The sequence below is a fragment of the Agelaius tricolor genome, unplaced genomic scaffold (genome assembly GCF_023055355.1).
Source record: "Agelaius tricolor isolate 1412-34295 unplaced genomic scaffold, bAgeTri1.0.p SCAF_5, whole genome shotgun sequence".
Taxonomy (NCBI): domain Eukaryota; kingdom Metazoa; phylum Chordata; class Aves; order Passeriformes; family Icteridae; genus Agelaius; species Agelaius tricolor.
In genome coordinates, this window is record NW_027269265.1 from 38505196 (window position 1) to 38520294 (window position 15099).

At 48.7% G+C, this 15099-nt stretch overlaps 1 protein-coding gene across 1 annotated transcript; it reads left to right on the forward strand.

The window, feature by feature from the left end:
* Positions 1-10882: 10882 nt before the first annotated feature.
* Positions 10883-14344, forward strand: SLC35C1 (solute carrier family 35 member C1). Its single transcript, XM_071427386.1, has 2 exons — positions 10883-11483; positions 13209-14344. Exons 1-2 carry the CDS (start codon positions 10937-10939, stop codon positions 13766-13768), a joined length of 1107 nt encoding a protein of 368 aa, XP_071283487.1. The 5' UTR covers positions 10883-10936; the 3' UTR covers positions 13769-14344.
* The last annotated feature ends 755 nt before the right edge of the window (positions 14345-15099 follow it).

Here is a 15099-nt window from a genome sequence, read left to right on the forward strand (position 1 = left end):
TTGAGCTCTGTCAGGCTTGGTGCTGGGATCTTTTTCCTGGGGAGCCTGTTCCAGTGCCCAGCCACCCTCTGGGTGAAGAACCTTTTCCTAATACCCAATCTCAGCTTCCCCTGACATAGCTTCAGACCATTCCCTTGGTCCTGTCACTGATCACCAGAGGGAAAAGATCAACATCTGCCCCTCCTCTTCCCCTCATGGGGAAGTTGCAGACTGCAATGAGGTCTCCCCTCAGTCTCCTCTTCTCCAGTCAGAACAGACCAAGTGACCTCAGCCACTCCTCATACAGCTTCCCCTCCAGGCTCTTCAACATCCTTGTGGTCCTCCTTTGGACACTCTCTAATAGTATCGTGTCTTTCTTATATTGTGGCACCCAAAACTGCACACAGGGCTCAGCTTTACTGAAATCCAAAAAGATTACATCAGCCAGCTTCCCTTGATCAACCAGGAGGGTTTCCCTGTCATTAAAGGAAATCAGGTTTGATAAGCAAGACTTTCCTCTCATGAAATCCTCTGGCTGTGGCCAGTGACTGCGTTGTCTTTCAGTTGTCTTTCAATATCTCCCAGAATAATCTCCATAACTTTACCGGGACCTGACATGAGATTGACAGGCCTGTAGTTTCTGGAGTTCTTGCCCTTCTTGAAAATCAGGATAACATTCACCAGCTCCCAGTCAGCTCAGACCTCTCTGGATTCCCAAGACTACTCAAAAAACATTGAGAGAGATTTTGTGATGACATCAGCATTTCACTGAGGCTTCTTGGATGAATCCCATCAGGCCCCACAGATTTGTAGGGATCCAGCTGGAGCAGCAGATCCTGCACAATTTCAGGATCAACTAGGAGGTGATCATTCTCACAGTCATGATCCCCAAGCTCAGGGTTCTGAGACCCCCTTTGACCCTCATCTGTGTTGAAGATGGAGGCAAAGAATGCATTAAACACAGCTGGACATCCAGAAGCAGCTCCTGCCTGTGGGCAGCCCTCACTTGCTTTCCTGCTGCTCCAAGAAGTTCGGGAGATCAGGGTTCCTTGCCCCATTTCCTCCCATCCACTCATGAGTGCGGGACTCCTGTGTGTCTTTCCATTTTCTTATTAATATTCTGGACGAGAGAATGTTCAACATCATGTCAACAGGAGCCAGAGGTTAAAAAGCACAAATATAATGTCATGAAAATTCTCCTGTGCAGCCAAGTGGAATGGCAGGGGAGGAGGCAGCTGGAGAGAACTTTGCTGTCAGCCTCCACTCTGCCCTGGGTTCCTCTGACCAGGAATTTTTATTGATTTGGGGTAGTGCCTCCTCAGTACCAAGTTCCCAAGCTACAGGGAGGTCGAGGATTTCAGCTTATTAGTTTTGGAAGACACAGTTCCAATTTGATCCCCTGTGCCCCATGCCAGTTCCTGTCCTCCCTAATTGCTCACAGGTCCTTCAGGTGTACGGAACTGGGTGCTGGCTTTAAAGCATCCACTCTTGCATTTGCAGTGTGGTCTTCATGCTATACATATTCATTTAATAATAGCCAAGGCCCAGGGTATTCCCAGCCAAGCTTGACCTAAATTCAATAGCAAGGTTTATTCTGCAGCTTGAATTGCAGTGGCTGGAGAAAAAAAACCAAACCTTGAAAGGGAGAAACTTGGATTGAATTAAATCTGAATCAAATCACAGCCATCTCCTCTGTGTTTCTTTAATTGGAAGTTCAAATTCCATTTATTGTTCCCAACTCCATCATTTTTAGTTTCCAGTGTGCTGCAGGATTTGTGATCTCAAATGGCTGTAATTGTTATGCAGGGAAATTTTGACTGCTGTGGCTGCTAGAAATTGAGCAAGGGCTGTGGTGTAGTTTGGATGATGGTTTACCAGGTTCAGAGCTAGCCCTGGGCAGAAGGTTACTGCCTCTGTGAGGCATTACTGGTTTGTTCTTTCATCACCTGTAGAAGATATTCACTGGGCTGATTTATTTTGTGTTACTGCTGTGACATTCAGGCATAAAGGGCATAAAGAGGTAGCTTCAAAAAACTGCTCTTGGGGAAAAAGAAAATTTTCAGGGCTTAATAATGACAAGATAAACAGGTCTTACTCACGTGCCTTTAACCACTGTAGCCCCAGGAGGGTTAGAGCAATGATATGCTTAATCCTGGCCTGCTTGGCCACCTCTTAACTTTGTTAGTCAGCTCCCTGGAGGAGGAACAAAGCTGCTCACGTCTGTACAGCTCTAAGCTATTGGCTGTGCTCCAGAAAACGGTCCTCTCTGCTGCTGGAGAAGGATGCTCATCAAAGCTTTGCTTGTGCTCATTCAAACACAACCCCTTAAGAAATTAATGCTCAACAGATCCCACCTGAAATGTGCAGAGAAAGGAAAATGCCACTCTTCCCTGAAGAGCGGCACGAGCACACTGTTGGCTTCAAGTGTGGGCAGGAGCCAATGCTGGGAGCTTTCTGTTAATGCCTTGTGCTCCTGAAGAAGCCCGGGCTCTGACACCCTCTTTAGCAAAGCCTTGGGTCCACCTCCACCATCTCAGCCAGCTCAGCAGTGCTGGAAGAGACTGGGAACAGAGCTGGATGGAGTAGGATGAGGAGGGAGATGCCTCGGCTGGCCCTCCCCAAAAACACATCAGAACACACCAAACACCTGAGGGAGCCAGGCAGGAGTTTTCAGAGCCCAGTTAGGGGCAGGCACTGGGCCCAACTGGCCAGCAAAGCACAACAACAGATAAGCCACAACAGATCCACATCTTACCTGAACAGCCAACTTCAGCCCAACTGCAGAGAATGAAGTCAGAGCAGAGCAAAAGCAGAGTCACCCTTTGGTTTCTCCACCCGACCTAGCCTTAAAAACTCAATTTGAAGGTGGCATTAGGGAAGTAAGACATCGTTTATCAGGAGTGACAGATACAATCTATAAATTAGCATGCTCAGCCTGGGAGTCAGGAGGCAGAGATATCTATCACTTCCTCCCCAGCAGGCTGATACAGACACACAAATTTGCCCAGATCCCCAGAGCATCATCTGGTCTCCAGCAGATCTGACAGCCCAGAAGTTCTGGGGAGGCAAGTGGGGATATTATGTAGGAGAGACCTGGAGAAGAATGCAGATCCTGACTCCACCCCACCCTGTCCTCTGTGACCTGGGACAAGTGGACCCCCAGGAAAATGGGGTTCACATCTCGGTCCAAAGGCACACCACATTTTTAAACACACTGTCAAGGCATCTGAAATAGGATGAGTTGCAAAATGGCTGCAGTCCATTAGAGAAAAGTTGGCTATTTTAAGATACTTCTACATAGCTTGCATCCAAAAGAAAGGATAATTTATGTAAATTATATTTGCTTTTTATCTATATAAACTACTTCTCTGTGCGCAGTAAATCTGGGGTGTTAGCCTAACCCTGGGAGGTTCTGGGTGGCTTTTGGTGATACCTGGCATGACTTTGCTGTAAAAGACACACAAACAAGGACATTCACAACAGTGTCATGAGGCACTTGTCTCACTGAATCCCTTTTTTACATAAACCCAGGGAAACTGGCCCAAATGCTGGAAATGGGTTCATCAGGATGCCCCAGCACAGCCTCACTCCCACCCCAGGTACCTGGGTCTGTGAATCAGCCAGTCCCTGTGGGGAGGAATGGCTGTTGGGGTGGCTGAAGGGACCACTCCCCCCAAGGCACATGGAAAGGAATGATTAGGGGGCTCAGATGGTGCAGCCAGGAAGACTTTTAAAGGCCTCGTAAATAAGAGCCCATGTAGACAGCAGGTACTGTGGGGCTTTATAGGGCTATAAAACACCCTGAGCTGCCACTAAGGCTGGAAGGGTTGGGTAGGAAATCTAATTTCACAGGATTTAAAGCAGGTGAGAGAGATATAAATGTATGTTTTTAATAGTAATTAATGCTGCCATTTAGAAGCACTTAAGCACTGGGTTTGGAGAGATTCCAAGGGCTTGCCTCATAAATCACAGCCCACTACCTGCCTGCCCTGCTCCTAAGGGGCTGGGCTACTGCTCCCTCACCTGACCTGGCCTTGGCAGCAGGGGCATTTCCAGCTCCAGGCAGAGAGCTCAGCATCACTGCAGCCAGGCTGCTCCCGAGCCATGGCAAGCAGAGCCATCCCCAGCCATCCTTTCAAACCAGGGATCACCCTGGGATGCTGATCACCTTCCCTCACGCTATCCCCTCTTCTTCAGAGACAGAGGCACAAAGGAGCATCTTCTTCACGCTTTTTTTGCTGTGGGCTGCCAGTTTTCACCCTGCCTTGTTGTCATTTCTGCTGCACAGGCAGTCGGGCCCCAGCCAGCTCCTGCCTGGCACGAGTGGAAAGCAGAGGCTGCCGCAGCCCACGGGGATGAGGTGGATAGTGAGGGGTGCCCGGGAAACATTCAGGAACTGGGCAATGTATGTAATCTCTGCTGGTTTGTGTCATGCTGTGATTTCTAATTTGTCACCTGGGCCTTTAAGGCTTGATTCCATACCGTTCTTGGGTGGTGACAGAGGCCAGCATGGGCAGCTGGAGATGTACCCCTTGCCTTAGCGTCCCCATGCACCCCAGAAAGCAGTTTGCACCTGCACCCTAGTCCAGCCCCAGGCTTGTGCCACCCCCGCCTGGGAAGGTTCCAACCGTGTGCCAGCCCTGCCCTCTAGTGTCACTTCTGCCACAGCCGCTCCCTGTAATCCAGATCATCCCCCAGCACCGTGGTACAGATGCGCAGTGGGGACTTCGGTGTGACTGTTTCCAACAGAGCTTGGCTTTCACGCCAGGGGAGCAGCAAAGGGGAAGAAGCATCGAGGCTCAGATATTTGCCAGCAGATGATAATGTAATTTGGGGTGGAAGGAACTTCCTACCTTTACCTCCAGTCTCTGCCCATGGTCAAAGCAGGTACCCACCATTTCAAAATTCTGAGGAAGCCAGGAGGGGACAAGACAACCAGGAGAAACCTTCATTAACTCTTTCTTATGCCCTTCCACTTATGTGCAGTGAGACCATCCTGGCTGGGGATACAGCATACACCAGATGCAGAGTCTGAGGTGTGGCCAGTTTTATTGGCTGATGGAACACCTGCACTGCTTCGAGAAACAGCTCAGATTTGCAAAGCTCAGGACTCCTTGGATGTGGTTGAGCCTTTGTAGAGGTTCTGTTGCCTCTCTACAGAGCTGAGTCAGCATGACTGCTCCAGGGACCTGGCACCAGACGTCCAGAGATGGAAGAGCCCAGGCAGTGCTGGTTTTGATCCAGCTTCAAAGCTAGTTTGGATCCAGCTGGGAGTTAGCCCCTTCTGGGCTGAGCTCCAGCAGATTCTGTGTGATGTTCTAGGGTCCAGGAAGGTATCTGAGCTGGGTGCAGCTGGATCCAAGCACTTTCCAGCTAGTGTCAGCAGGCTGCTGGAGGACAGCATGTGGGGGAGGCACCAAAGCATCTTTCCAGCAGCTGTCTGGGCCAACAAAGCTGGCAAAGAACCACAGCTAAAAAACCCACCTAGACCAAAACTGTTCCAATTCTGCAGTGACACCAAGCCTCCTCTGCACTGGACTCCCCTGGAGTTCCATGTTTTTCCACAATGAAACTGCAGCAAGATCTATTATCCTGCTACAGCAGCAGGAGGGCTACAGCTCTGCCAGGGCCATGTCTCCTACAGACAGGCGGAGTCTGGAAAGACGCTGCATTGTAATGGGAAACACTGCTGCTAAAAACAGGTGTTGTTTGAGGACAATACCAAGAGATTACTCAGTTGTCTCCCCTGATTCGTGTTTACTACCCTAGCAGAGAGAGACCTGATTCAGCTAATCTGATCTGATAAATCTTAGATTTTGCATTGGCCTTCTTCTCCTGTATTGATTATCAACAAATGCTAAATAACAGTATGACAGCTGAGACCTGTCCTTACCAGGCAGTATCTGCAGTTCAAACTTGAAACCTCGAAAGCTCAAGCTAATTTTAATTAGATACACGACAAACCAGAGGAATCACCAGTAGGTCCAGTAAAGTAATACCCCTGTCACAATAAAGTAATGCTCCTGTCACAGATGAGCCCTCCTGGGTTGTTGGTCCCTGCTTGGACACCATTGTGGCACCACACCACCTGTACATATTCTGAGCATAGTCACACACATATGCATATGTGCAGATATAAACATACGAATATGCTTGTATATATGTGTGCATTGACACATGTATGAATCTGGATTGACATCTTAACTTGTAAGCTCCATACTTCATAAATGTCAGCATCAAGGATGTTTGTATTAACTGGAAATCAGATACGTATGCTTCTAGGAACAATAAATTCTTAAATACACTGGAATGACCTCTCTGCTGAGTGGATTTTTTCCCATGTCCCATTCTAGGTAGTGGAATAAGTCCTATTTCTAACCCTAAACCCAGAAACAAAACTGGCAGTGTTTTCTGCTGCATTGTTTGCTCTTCTACATGACTTACAGAGGGCCTATTCCCACAATAACACACTGGTCGATATGTCCAGGTCTCTTGTGTGGCCAGGAAATGCAATCTGTACTGTCTCACCACCAGGTTTGATATACACCCCAAAGCCTCTTGCTGTTTTATAAGCCAGGCTGCTGGCTATCAGCTGATTTGCATGCTTTCAAGTAGGTCACCTAATTTTAGTGGGAAGGGGAGAGCTCTCCCCTCAGAGGAGCAGCACCTCTCATAGTTAAAAAGGTTTTCTGATCACATAGGAAAGAAGTAAATAAGAGGCAGGAGTGTATGTATATGTGTGTGCACACCAGCAGCAGGCAGGGCATCAGGTGTGCCAGGCACCAGCAGCAGTGCAGGCATCTCACAAGACATGGGAGCAAGGACACTCCCAGCCAGATTTCCCACATAAAGAACCTGTCAAAGCTGCTTATTTTCCAGCCTCAGACCTTTACTAGTGTTAATTGCTTATTTTGTAAGCACTCAGGCAACATGGAGCAGCACATCCCTAAGCCAGGAATAATCCTGTGCTGGCTCATCACAATATGTGCTACCATGTTAATACACAGCCAGGCAGCAGGGCAGGAAAATACTGAGGTCTCTGCGTACAGAAGTGAATCTTTGCTGCTGTAGCATAATAAACACGCTCTGTAATGAAATTAAAATTATTTATCTTCTCCAAAAACAAGGCTAAAAGGTAGCTTCATCTGCCTGTAACTGCTTGCCTGTAAAAGAGTCAGCAAAGCTGTAACAAGATCCATTGAACCGGGCAATGCCAAGCATGAAAAGCAGTGTGCATTATTTAGTGGGAAAGAGCCAGCCATCAGAATAACATTGTTAGTGCCCTATTGAATTCAGTCTTTGGAATTATTTTTAATCAAAATTGATTTTGTTTTTCTCATAGAAAATCAGGATTAATTCAAGTAAGATTTAATTCAGGGAAGCCTAAGACTGATGTTGTTCAGGAGGCCAGACAACATTGTCTAAACCTACTTATTCCTACCTTTATTCTGAAATTTCTAAACCTATGACTTTAAACCAGCTTCCTCCCAAAGCAAAGCACCCTTGGGAGGCAGGTAGGCAGGCAGGGCTATGGCAGAGTAATTCTGCTGGTCAGTTTTTGCACCTAGGAAAGCCTTTATTCAAAGTGCTTGTCAAACCATTGCCATGCTGTAGACAAGCTCTGCCTAGGGAGACTGACCAGCACAACTATCACAGAACTACCTCATTATTCAAGAACAAATCACTTTTATTTTGGAATACACTGTCAGCAGCAGGGAGTTATATTGGCAGAGGTGAGAGAGTTATTCTAGTTGATTTTCCCATGCAGACGTGCCATACATGTGTGATAGGGCTGTAGGATAATCCCCCAGGAGAAGCAACAAGGATTTTATTGATTGGGATATTTCAAACTTCTGCAGGCCAAAGCAATCTTCTGTGCATGGAATGAGTGAACACGATGCAATGGGAGGGGGTTTTTGGCTTCTTCAACCCCCATGTTTAGTTTAGAGAAGGCACTTTCAACAATGCTAGCGAGTGGCAGAGAGAAGAAAAAAAATTATATCTGACTCTGAATCTGCCAGGGGCATGTCATTCTTGCAATATTAGCGGTAGGAGAGGTCAAATTCCTTGAAATTCAAGCCAAATTATATGATGCTGAAGCCACAGGTATGTATAACAGGCCACAGGGACCTATGGAACCGACCTATGGAACACAGTGCCCTGCTCTCTTTGCTTTCTTTCTTTTCTTGACTGACACCACTCATGACAGGAGTGCTGGGACAGGCACTGGAAGAAGGTGGATGGAAGGAACACAGGATATGAAGTAATGAGTAAATGCTGGCTGACCTCTAGCAGCAGGATCAAAGGCAGCTTTCCCTGCCTTAATGCCAGCCCCTCTGCACAGTCACAATCTGCTGTTTCCATGGCAGGAGCTGCAGAGCCTGCATCCAGGGGATGTCACACCCCATGTGAGCTTGGGCGAGCACCATGCATGGGGTGGCTCTCCCAGCTGTGCAGGCAGAGCGGGGAGGCGGGTGAGGTGAGGTGAGCAGACTAAACTCACTTGGGGTTGTAAGGGCTCCACCAGGCACGTATCCCAAGGTGCAGTGCTGAGATGTTGCTCCTAACACAACCCTGAACACTCCCTCACCCTGCAGGCACTTGGGTAGCCCAAAGCAAGCACACCAGCACCAGCTTTCTTTGTCCAGAGGAAACATGCTTCCCATCAGAGCCCAGATGCTGCTTAGAAGGCAAGAGTTGTGAGGAAGGGCAGCATCATTTTCTAAACCACTGATGCACCTGGGAGAAAAAAAATAGAGTGACTTCAGAGATTTGAGAAAAGCACGTTATGCCTGAAACATTTTCCACCCGCACCAAGTGGCCTAATTAAGTACTCTTCTCCCCAAAACCCCTACTATCCTTCCATCCTTCCCAACTGTAAGAGCAGCAAAGATTGCTATGGGGGCCAATTAACGCTGCTGGCTTTGCTTCCAAAATCCTCTTAATTATGCCCTGTGCAAATTGCTGGGCCCCAGGATATTGCAAACCAGACACTTTGCAGCAGTCTCAGCTGACATAAGTGAGGGTCACACTGACCAATGTTTGACAGAGCTCACTGCTGCCTCCCCCACCACATGGAATCTGGCATTAATTCTAATTTATTTCATCTTGTCCAGCAGTTTGAATTCACAACATGCTAGAGTTTCTTATTGAAAGGCTTCTTTGTTATAAAGCACCATTAAGAGAACATGGGATTTTCTGGCATGTGATTATGGGCAGAAGGGTGTTTTATACCTGGAATGATGATGTGGGACTGTGGGATAAGTGAGTTAGCATGAGAATGTGTGCAGCCTATCCTAACACCCAGGCTACATTGAAAGCATTAGCCCCTGTATTGCTTGCAATGGAGCAGGGTAGTGCACAAGTCAGCACAGGTTGTACCTTAGTTTTGGAGAGATAAATGGCATTGGCAGACATTCCCCTACTTAGATATGAAAATTATTGATGCAGGAATGGGAACTAGGCAGCCAGCTCTTGCCTGTGCTGTCCTTGCTTGGACATATCACCATGCCTATTTCATTTAGGTCATATTGGGAAGGTTTTATTTACCACTACAAAAACTCAAATCTGTTTTCTGTACAGAAGGTTTAGGCAGCAGAGCACACTGTGCTTTTGATGTGGGCAAAATCCACACTAGCAAACCACTGCCTGTCCAACACCCAGATCTCACTTGCTCCAACCAGCACATGAAGGATGCTGACAGGAGTCAGCAGAGCAGTCTTGTTCCTGACTAAGGAACCACCTGTTACCTCCTGCCACCACTGCCCAGCGATGCCAGGTGGATACAGTGCTGGTCACCATCAATATCCATGAGCGTGGCAGCCCCTCTCCAGCAGTCCGACAGCAAGGCCCTCTCTCCTGGCTGTGGAGGGTGCCCAAGGACCATCCTCAGGTCCTCATTAAACTGCCCCAGTTGCTGTCTGTCCCTGTTTTCCCAAAACAGGTTCTTTCATGCAGTTTGCAAGACACCAATCCACACACAGAGTTGAGGTATTTAATTTATTTACAGTTCTGCATGTTAAGGGGTGCTGGGTTGCAAATCCACAAGGCCAGTGTGACAGCTACCAAAACTTTTTACTATTCACATATTTTCACAAACAAAGACATTGTTTGCTATAGAACAAAGCTAATTCTTGTTGGCTACAAGTTCCCTAGATTTTTTTTTTAATAATATTTTATCTTCTATCCAGATGATTTTCTCGCTTCTCATGTTTATTAGTCCACATGCTCTGTCTTTCTCTTCTTTTGGGTCAGTGGGCTTCCTGAGCTGCTGGTCAGTGAGTTGGTGGTTATAATCTCCCCGGGTTGGAATTACCTTTTACCCAGTTGGAGCTGATCTCAGCACAGTTGCTGAGTTGTCTTTATTAGTTTCTTCCTTATCTTAGGGGTCCTGCCAAAGGTCCTTAGGGCCAGTAAATTCTACATTCTTTGTGTGGCCTGTCAGCTTGCCCCCCAAGCTTTGCTAACTTCCACCTGGGTCTGAGGTCGTTGAAATGCGTGAAGACCTGAACCTTAACAAGGCTATTCTGCCGACAAGTAATTTCTTTTTGACACCCGGGCATCACTTAGAGCTTGCTTGTTCGCTGCTCTCTGTTCCACGGAGAGTCTCCTATCTTGTTGATTCGGCCTGGAAGTACACGAAGTTCAAATATCAAAGAGCATCCTTTCTTAAGAATTTTTTAATAAATTCCATATTTGTCAGAGCCGCGCTGCCCCTGCGGCCGGGGCTGCCCCGGGGCGGAGCGGGCGGCGGGGCCGGGCCGGGCCTTCCCCCGCCATGGCGCCGCGGCCGGGGCGGTGCCGAGCGGCGCCCGCGGGGCGTGAATAAAGGACGGCGGGCGGAGCCGCAGCGCTCCGGGACGCGCGGGGCTGGCGGCGCAGGCGGTGAGCGGGGCAGGCGGCGGCGGGCGGGGGCCGGGGCCGGGGCCGGCGGGCGTCGCTGGCGGCCCGGCCCGCCATGAGCAGAGCGCAGCTGACGCGGACGGGGATCCTGCGGATGGCGCTGGGCGGCGGCGGCGGCGCTGACCCGCTGCTGCCGGCGGAGGGCGGCGGGGACCGGCGGGCGCCCTTCCTGCTGCGGGCGCTGCGCATCGCCGTGGTGGTCTGCCTCTACTGGTTTACGTCCATCGCCATGGTCTTCCTCAACAAGTACCTGCTGGACAGCCCCTCGCTGCGCCTCGACGCCCCTCTCTTCGTCACCTTCTTCCAGTGCGCCCTCACGGCCGCGCTCTGCCTGGGCCTCAGCCTGGGGGCGGCCTGCGGGCCCCCCTGCGCCGGCCTGCCCACCCTCCGCCTCGACCCCAAGGTGTCCCGCAGCGTCCTGCCCCTCTCCGCCGTCTTCATCGGCATGGTCACCTCCAACAACCTCTGCCTCAAGCATGTCGGCGTGGCCTTCTACAACGTGGGGCGCTCCCTCACCACCGTGTTCAACGTGCTGCTTTCCTACCTCCTCCTCAAGCAGACCACCTCCCTCTATGCCCTTCTGGCCTGCGGAGTCATCATAGGTGAGGGGGAGCAGGAAGGGCTGCTCCCACCCGACAGCCAGCCCCGGAGAGACGGTGGTGGGATGTCTTTCCTTTGGGAAGTCATCCCCACCTGCATGGCAGCTCCCTGGTGAGGTGGGGTAGCTCAGGGCTCGGGCCTTGCTCTGTGTATGGCAACCAAATTTGTATGTCTGGAGGATGTAAGTGACTCACTATGAGAAGAAATTGCTCTCATTTGACACAGCTCCCTTTTTCCTTTGAGCACTAAAACTTCTCTACCCTCTAATGAAGTTTAACTTGCCTTACCTTTTTCTTTCTTCCCCCTTTACAGGCCATAAAATAGCAGGTGGCTTTCTTCCTGTTTCCAAGTTCTTGTTGATTATTAACTTTGGTAACAATAACATTTATGTCAGCACCACTGGGACCATACAATAGGGTCAGCCAATTGGTTTTGACAATAGGCTGAATGCATGTGATAAAGGGTTAGCTGATCAAGCCAAGCGTAAAACACCACCAGAAAATCTGGGGGTGTGTTTAGGATGTAGGGCAAGGCATTGAGTGGCTTAACAGGAATGCTTATAAATCGTCCATTCCAAAGGCAAAATAATCCCAAAAGCTACCTTCCACTGAAGGGCCATTTAGATGCCAGGAATGGTGAACTGTTGATTCCAGTCTGGTTCCATGTGTGCATGCATTCACTTAGTGTTAGATGGCCAGATGGAGTCAGATGAAAATACGGGAATCTCATCTCCATGGAAGAAGTGAACCGGAACAGGCTACTGTATTTTCTGCAAGTGATGAAAGCAGTTGCCTTCAGCTAATCTTTTGTTCAGGCACTGCCCAGGAGTGTGGTGCCTGGCAGCCTGACAGGGTTTCTCTAGGGTTAAGGCTCTGTCCTCCTGGCTCCATCTCCATTCTCTGTGAGAGCATTGCCTGTGTGCCTATAGCAGCATAGCTGAGTGTCCTCTGTGGCCTGAGACAAAGCCCCTCCTGACGAGGGATGGAACCCATTTGTATTTGGGCTTGGTTTCAAGCAGGCAACTTCCCAGACAGCCTCCAACAAGAAGCAGCTAATGAAAATGTGGTGCAGTGCTCCTTCAGTAGCTCATCTCCCTTTTATGTTTTGCTTATGAGCTGGGTGGGGAGAGGTCTCCCTCTCTGCCCTGGAGAGCAAAGCCTGTAGCTCCTGTTTTGGAGGCGGTTAGACAGTGCTTTGCCCATCAAAGTTTAACATGAAGATACTGCATACAGTTTCTGCCTTTTGATTTTTTTATCATGCTTAATATTACAGCCATGTTTTTACTATCTTTCCATCTTCTTCTCTGACCTATATTTTCCTTCCTGTTAACAGCAGAGAAAAGTCTATAAAGTTAGGTTTTCTCAAACTTTGATGAATATTTTTTCTACCCATGTGTCAATTTTCAGCCTTTTCAATTAAAAATAAAATGCTGTCCTGAAAATTACCCATATGCAAAGACTAGCTGGAATAGTAGTTTCTGAACTGCTGCCTGCTCAGTGTAGGAATTAGTCCTCTGAGGTGGCATTACCCGCAGAGTAAATTTCCTGCACTCACAAAATAAGTCTTCCCAGTCGTGGCATTTTGTGGGTTCGCATAAAAGAAGGGGGAAGCCCTTAAGCCTGTCTCTCGCTGTTGTTGTTCACTATCAAGTAAATGATGAATTTTTGACTGTATATTTTGAGCCTTTCAGCAGTTGTTCAGATGATGTCTGATTTGTTTGGTTGCAGGTGGCTTCTGGCTGGGTGTTGACCAGGAAGGAGCAGAGGGTACTCTGTCATGGACAGGTATATTCTTTGGGATCTTGGCAAGCCTTTGTGTCTCTCTCAATGCCATCTACACCAAGAAAGTGCTGCCTGTGGTGGATGGTAGCATCTGGCGCCTGACCTTCTACAACAACATCAATGCTTGTGTCCTGTTCTTCCCCCTCATGGTGCTGCTGGGCGAGTTCCGCACCCTCTACCACTTTGACAAACTGGGGAGCCCCAGTTTTTGGGGCATGATGATCTTGGGGGGAGTGTTTGGCTTTGCCATTGGGTACGTGACTGGACTTCAGATAAAGTTCACTAGCCCACTCACCCACAACGTGTCTGGGACAGCCAAGGCCTGTGCACAAACAGTGCTGGCTGTTATCTACTTTGAGGAGACAAAGAGCTTCTTGTGGTGGACGAGTAACTTGATGGTTCTGGGGGGCTCCTTTGCCTACACGTGGGTGAAAGGACTGGAAATGAGAAAGGTGCAAGAGGATCCTAATGTCAAAAGCAGTGAAAGAAATGACACTGGTGTGTAGGCAGCTCTGCACCTCTATTTTTGGGCCTGGAGGGGATAACCTTTGGTGCTCCTTTCCTCTTGGGGAGAAGAACAAGGAGCAGGAAAAAATGACCTGCAAAGTGTATGGGGAACTGTGTCAGGAACCAGAGCCAAAGACCTGACTGGATCATGTTTTATCTCACCCCGTGTCAGAGCTGGGGAGAGCACGTGTTGTGGAGATCAACTGGGTTGGGTTTTTTTGTGATTGTTTTTTAAAATGGATGTTGTTATTTACCTATTCTGGGAAATTTGTATCTGGGGAGTGGCGGGGGGGGCACATTGGGTTCATATCAGACAAAGACTGGAATGGGAGCTTTGTGTAGTTAGGGATCTAAAATTACCTGAATGAATGCAATCTGGAGTTATAAAATCCTGAACCTGCAGGCAAGGAAGGGGCAAGTAGCCAGACTGTTTGGGTTAGACTTCAGTAAACTGTTTTGCTGTATAAAGTTTTTGCAACAGCTGTTCTTCCTGTTGCCCCATTCAGTGCAGAGGATCGAAATTCTCTCCCTTCTGGCTATGTACGAGTCTAAGCAACAGCAGTGCCTCCAAAACACCTTTCCAAAGAGTCAGTATCACATCCTTCTGAGGTTTTTTCCTGTGTTGCTTTACACCTGGTTTCTCAATTTGAGGAAGCATGGTAAGAGTCAGGAATTAAACTTCTCATTCTCTGCGCTGTACGCAGTGAGGGAGAGCATGCTCGCTCCAGTGGCCTTTCTCACAGGAGAGTGAGCTTGGCCTCTGTGTCACTCAGTGACTCCCAGGAGTGGAAAAGTTACTCTGAAACACTTGTTGCTGTAGGGTGGGGATCCCAGTACACCAAGGGTTTGCAACACTTCTCCTTACCCTCTTTGTAGGGAGTAGGTGTGTATTGAAAATGGGGTTGTTGTCCATTCCCTTGTTTCAGGGGGCTTGATCCATGTTTACTTTGTAGCTCCTCTGTGAATCCTTCAATGCAATGAGTTTCGCTCTACGGTATCAATTCCTTTGCTTGGAACTTGCTGCTGAGCAGGTCTGCAGAAATCTCTGCCCAACCTGCCCCACCTCCTCAGTCTGGTTCTATGCAATAGAATATGTCAGTGCTGTGATTTCTGATTCCTGGGGTCAGTAGCAACAAACATCCTGTGGTGAGCTGTGATGTTGCACCAGCTTTCTAAATCCCTGGCCCTTTTAAACATAAAGTTACTCCCATAGCAATCCTGGGCAGTCCATGCCATTGCTTCATACCCCGCTCCATGGATCCTACATGATGTACCATGTCCCGTGAGTGATGTCTGACCACGCCTACCCAAGAACACTCAATTTCTGCCC

What these genes read in the sequence shown, in the direction of transcription:
- SLC35C1 (XM_071427386.1), top strand. Translation starts at nt 10,937, where the DNA reads ATGAGCAGAGCGCAGCTGACGCGGACGGGGATCCTGCGGATGGCGCTG. An exon ending in GGCCTGCGGAGTCATCATAG is followed by an intron (nt 11,484 to 13,208) that starts GTGAGGGGGAGC and finishes GTTTGGTTGCAG; the next exon opens with GTGGCTTCTGGCTGGGTGTT.